Genomic DNA, 6014 nt, shown 5'->3' with positions numbered 1-6014 from the left:
GCTGAATAGACAACCCTTGTGAATGTTGGGGGTCCTTCAACACCAGTGATGTCCAAGATCAATGGAGTCTCCATTGCACGCAGAGCAGCCCGGCGATCCGCTCCTGCCTCGAGCAACGCCAAGCGGTCAGTGGATGGATCTGTTATTAAGGTATTGTCCTCAGATCTCAAATTTCAGTATATAGTGAGCTACAGTGCATCTGGGAAGAATTCACTTTTTCCACATTTTGTTATGTTACAGCCTTATTCCAAAATGGATTAAATTCATTATTTTCCTCAAAATTCTGCAAACAATCCCCCATAATGACAATGTGAAAGAAGTTTGTTTGAAATCTTTGAAATTTTATTAAAAATAAAAAGTGAAAATAATCCTATGTACATAAGTATTCACAGCCTTTGCTCAATACTTTGGTGAAGCTCCTTTGGCACCAATTACAGCCTCCAGTCTTTTTGAGTATGATGCTACAAGCTTGGCACTCCTATTTGTGGGCAGTTTCTCCCATTCTTCTTTGCAGGACCTCTCAAGCTCCATCAGGTTGGATGGGGAGCGTCGTTGACAGCCATTTTCAGATCTCTCCAGAGATGTTCAATTGGGTTCAAGTCTGGGCTCTGGGCTGGGCCACTGAAGGACATTCACAGAATTGTCCTGTAGCCACTTCTTTGTTATCTTGGCTGTGTGCTTAGGGTTGTTGTCTTGTTGGAAGATGAACCTTCGCCCCAGTCTGAGGTCCAGAGCGTTCTGGATCAGGTCTTCATCAAGAATGTCTCTGTACATTGCTGCATTCATCTTTCCCTCGATCCTGACTAAGTCTCCCAGCTCCTGCTGCTAAAAAACATCCCTGCCACCACCATGCTTCACTGTAGGGATGGTATTGGCCAGGTGATGAGCGGTGCCTGGTTTCCTCCAGACATGACGCTTACCATTCAGGCCAAAAACTCTCAATCTTTGTTTCATCAGAGCAGAGAATTTTGTTTTTCATGGTCTGAGAGTCCTTCAGGTGCCTTTCAGCAAACTCCAGAAGAGCTGTCATGTGCCTTTTACTGAGGAGTGGCTTCCGTCTGGTCACTCTACCATACAGGCCTGATTGGTGGAGTGCTGCAGAGATGGTTGCTCTTCTGGAAGGTTCTCCTCTCTCCACAGAGAAATGCTGGAGCTCTGTCAGCGTGACCATCGGGTTCTTGGTCACCTCCCTGACTAAGGCCCTTCTCCGGCGATCACTCAGTTTGGCCGGGCGGCCCACTCTAGGAAGTGTCCTGGTGTTGCTCCAGATCAGGGATCCTCAAACTATGGTCCTCCAGTTGTTGTGGAACTACAAATCCCATGAGGCATTGTAAAACTCTGACATTCACAGACATGACTAGACATGATGGGAATTGTAGTTCCTGCCATAGTTTGAAGACCCCTGCTCCAGAGCCTAGTAAATGAGCAGAAGCTCTGCTGGCTTCCATCATCCAATTCAACCAAAGGGTATGAATACTTTTTTATGGCACTGTATATGTACAGATTCTGCACCATTTTAGTAAATCCCCCACATACCACACATCAAAGGTTAATCAATGCAAATGTTTTTTGTTTTTTTTTTAAGGTAACTTTATTGTACTCAAAATATGCAAGTACAAAAAATAAATAAATAAAAATACAATGTATCAGAACACAGGGAGAATAATCAATGCAAATGTTAGTATTGAAAATATTGACATAAAAGAAAACAACTATAAACTATTTATCTTCAGCAATCATTTACTACAAACTTTGCAGATTTTTCCTTGCCGGATGCAGTGTTAGTATTACTTCATAGTCAAAGCATGCTCCCCAAGGGGAAGTTCAGGGAAGCAGCGCAGATCAATCCAGTAAGAGTAATTTTCATGTGTATAAAATGTAAGTGCCTGTCCACATTTCTGAAGAAAAAAAAATATTTCTTGGTTACTTTAAATATATGGTATTACCAAAAGAAAAAATAAAAGGAAAAGAAAAACAAAAACAAAAAAAAAAAAAACAATAGATTTCATCATATATTTTCATGACGCGGAGCTGAGCAATCCAGGAAAAGTAATTTTTATGTGTAGAAAATGTAAGTGCTTGTCCATATTTCAAAAGAAAAAAAAAATATTTCTTGGTTACTTTAAATATATAATATTACCAGAAAAAAAATGATAGATTCCACCATATATTTTCATGATGCGGCGCTGAGCGATCCAGGAAAAGTCATTTTCATGTGTAGAAAATGTAAGTGCTTGTCCACATTTCAGAAGAAAAACAAAATATTGGGGAATTTTTTCTTAGTTATTTTGAATATATGGTATCACCAAAAAAAAAAAAAAAGGAAAAAAAAAAACAATAGATTCCATCATAGATTTTCATGAAGCAGCCCTGAGCTATCCAGGAAGAGTAATTTTCTTGTGTATAAAATGTAAGGGCTTGTCCACATTTCTGAAGAAAAAAAAATATTTCTTGGTTACATTAAATATATGGTATTACCAAAAAAAAAAAAAAGGAAGAAAAAAACAAAAAAAACGATAGATTCCACCATAGATTTTCATGAAGCAGCCCTTCATGAAAGGGCTGGTAATATCTGGTATTACCAAAAGAAAAAAAAAAAAAAGGAAAGGAAAAACAAAAAAAAACCAAAAAACAAAAACAATAGATTCCATCATATAGTTTCATGACGCGGAGCTGAGCAATCCAGGAAAAGTAATTTTCATGTGTAGAAAATGTAAGTGCTTGTCCACATTTCAGAAGAAAAAAAAATATTTCTTGGTTACTTTAAATATATGGTATTACAGAAAAAAAAAAAAAAGAAAAGGAAAAAAAGAAAAAAAAAAACAAAACAAAAACGATAGATTCCATCATAGATTTTCATGAAGCAGCCAAGAGCAATCCAGGAAGAGTAATTTTTTTGTGTATAAAATGTAAGTGCCTGTCCACATTTCTGAAGAAAAAAAAAATATTTCTTGGTTACATTAAATATATGGTATTACCAAAAGAAAAAAAAAAGGAAAGGAAAAAGAAAAAAAAAAACAAAAAACAATAGATTCCATCATATATTTTCATGACGCGGAGCTGAGCAATCCAGGAAAAGTAATTTTTATGTGTAGAAAATGTAAGTGCTTGTCCACATTTCAAAAGAAAAAAAAATATTTCTTGGTTACTTTGAATATATGGTATTACCAAAAAAAAAAAAAGGAAAAAAAAGAAAAGGGAAAAAAAACCCCAAAAAAACAATAGATTCCATCACAGATTTTCATGAAGCAGCCCAGAGCAATCCAGGAAAAGTAATTTTTATGTGTAGAAAATGTAAGTGCTTGTCCACATTTCTGAAGAAAAAAAAAAAAATATTGGGGAATTTTTTCTTGGTTGCTTTGAATATATGGTATTACCCAAAAAAAAAAAAAAAAAAAAACAACAAATGCGATAGATTCCATCATAGATTTTCATGAAGCAGCCCTGAGCAATCCAGGGATTTTCTTGTGTAGAAAATAGCACTGTATATGTACAGACTTCTGCACCAGTTTTAATAAATCTCCCCCATACCATACATTGAAGGTTAATCAATGCAAAGTGTTTTTTTTTTTAAAGGTAACTTTATTGTACACAAAATATGCGAATACAAAAGAAAAAAAAAAGAAAATAATAAACAAAGACAATAGATTCCACCATAGATTTTCATGATGCGGCGCTGAGCAATCCAGGAAAAGTAATTTTCATGTGTAGAAAATGTAAGTGCTTGTCCACATTTCAGAAGAAAAACAAAATATTGGGGAATTTTTTCTTAGTTATTTTGAATATATGGTATCACCAAAAAAAAAAAAAAGGAAAAAAAAAAAAAAAAAAAGAAAATGGCACTGTATATGTACAGACTTCTGCACCAGTTTTAATAAATCTCCCCCATACCATACATTAAAGGTTAATCAATGCAAATATGTTTTTTTTTTTTAAGGTAACTTTATTGTACACAAAATATGCGAATACAAAAGAAAAAAAAAAAGAAAATAATAGAGACAATAGATTCCATCATAGATTTTCATGAAGCAGCGTTGAGCAATCCAGGAAGAGTAATTTTCTTGTATATAAATTAAAAGTGCTTGTCCACATTTCAGAAGAAAAAAAAATATTGGGGAATTTTTTCTTGGTTACTTTGAATATATGGTATTACCAAAAAAAAAAAAAACAAATACGATAGATTCCATCATAGATTTTCATGAAGCAGCCCTGAGCAATCCAGGGATTTTCTTGTGTAGAAAATAGCACTGTATATGTACAGACTTCTGCACCAGTTTTAATAAATCTCCCCCATACCATACATTGAAGGTTAATCAATGCAAATGTGTTTTTTTTTTTTTTTTAAGGTAACTTTATTGTACATAAAATGTGCGAATACAAAAGAAAAAAAAGAAAATAAAAAACAAAAACGATAGATTCCATCATGGATTTTTATGAAGCAGCGTTGAGCAATCCAGGAAGAGTCATTTTCTTTTGTATAAAATTGAAGTGCTTTCCACATTTCAGAAGAAAAAACAATGTATTGGGGAATTATTTCTTGGTTACTTTGAATATATGGTTTAACCAACAAAAAAAAAAAATAAGGAAAAACAGAATTTCTTTCAGGGGTTTTGAATATTTATAAATATATTTGATAAAATCGGGACTGACTCGTTTTAAATGACTTGTGTAGGGATTTAATTGTTAGATCAACTTCCTTAGATATAAAAAGGTTTCTCTGTGTTCGCTGTTTTTGATAAATTGTTCCTTGGTGTGATTCCGCTGAATCCTTTGTCTCTGGATTTACAGAATATTTGCCTGACGGGTGCTGAGTCCCTGCAGAGGGCCGAGGAACAGTTCCTGTCCACCTTGTTTCAGGTTAATGAGCGGGTCCTGAACATTTTACTGCAGTCGACAGGTAAGAGCCCCATCTAAACGAATCTCACGGTTTAAAAGTTAAATGGATCTGCAGATTGAATTTTTTTTTCCTCAATGGACAGCTCAATGCCCAAAAAGGTGCAAGAACTACACTGCTAAAAAAATAAAGGAACACTTTAAAAACACATCAGATCTCAAGAGGGAAAAATCTCATGCTGGATATCTATACTGGTATGGACTGGGTACTGTGTTATGATCTATACTGGTATGGACTGGGTAATGTGTTAGGATCTATACTGGTATGGACTGGGTACTGTGTTAGGATCTATACTGGTATGGACTGGGTAATGTGTTAGGATCTATACTGGTATGGACTGGGTAATGTGTTAGGATCCATACTGGTATGGAATGGGTAATGTGTTAGGATCTATACTGGTATGGACTGGGTAATGTGTTAGGATCCATACTGGTATGGAATGGGTAATGTGTTAGGATCTATACTGGTATGGACTGGTTAATGTGTTAGGATCTATACTGGTATGGACTGGGTAATGTGTTAGGATCTATACTGGTATGGACTGGGTACTGTGTTAGGATCTATACTGGTATGGACTGCTTAATGTGTTAGGATCTATACTGGTATGGACTGGTTAATGTGTTAGGATCTATACTGGTATGGACTGGTTAATGTGTTTGGATCTACACTGGTATGGACTGGTTAACGTGTTTGGATCTATACGGGTATGGACTGGGTAATATGTTAGGATCTATACTGGTATGGACTGGGTAATGTGTTAGGATCCATACTGGTATGGACTGGGTAATGTGTTAGGATCTATACTGGTATGGACTAGGTAATGTGTTAGGATCTATACTGGTATGGACTGGGTAATGTGTTAGGATCCATACTGGTATGGAATGGGTAATGTGTTAGGATCTATACTGGTATGGACTGGGTAATGTGTTAGGATCCATATTGGTATGGAATGGGTAATGTGTTAGGATCTATACTGGTATTGATTGGGTAATGTGTTAGGATCTATACTGGTATGGACTAGGTAATTTGTTAGGATATATACTGGTATGGACTGGGTAATGTGTAGGATCTATACTGGTATGGACTGGGTAATGTGTTAGGATCTATACTGGTATGGACT

General features: G+C 35.6%; 1 protein-coding gene across 1 annotated transcript in view; it reads left to right on the top strand.

The window, feature by feature from the left end:
• ALS2CL (ALS2 C-terminal like) overlaps positions 1-6014 on the top strand; it is a 145475-nt gene continuing 139461 nt past the window's right edge. The window contains exons 1-2 of the mRNA XM_082259229.1: positions 1-150; positions 4789-4897. Coding sequence (XP_082115355.1) covers positions 49-150; positions 4789-4897 — 211 coding nt within the window. The 5' untranslated portion in view covers positions 1-48. The remainder of the gene's footprint in view (positions 151-4788; positions 4898-6014) is intronic.

The sequence above is a fragment of the Pelophylax lessonae genome (assembly GCF_965119305.1).
Source record: "Pelophylax lessonae genome assembly, chromosome: 5".
In the NCBI taxonomy this organism is placed as follows: Eukaryota; Metazoa; Chordata; class Amphibia; order Anura; family Ranidae; genus Pelophylax; species Pelophylax lessonae.
This window is presented reverse-complemented; position numbering and strand designations above follow the sequence as displayed.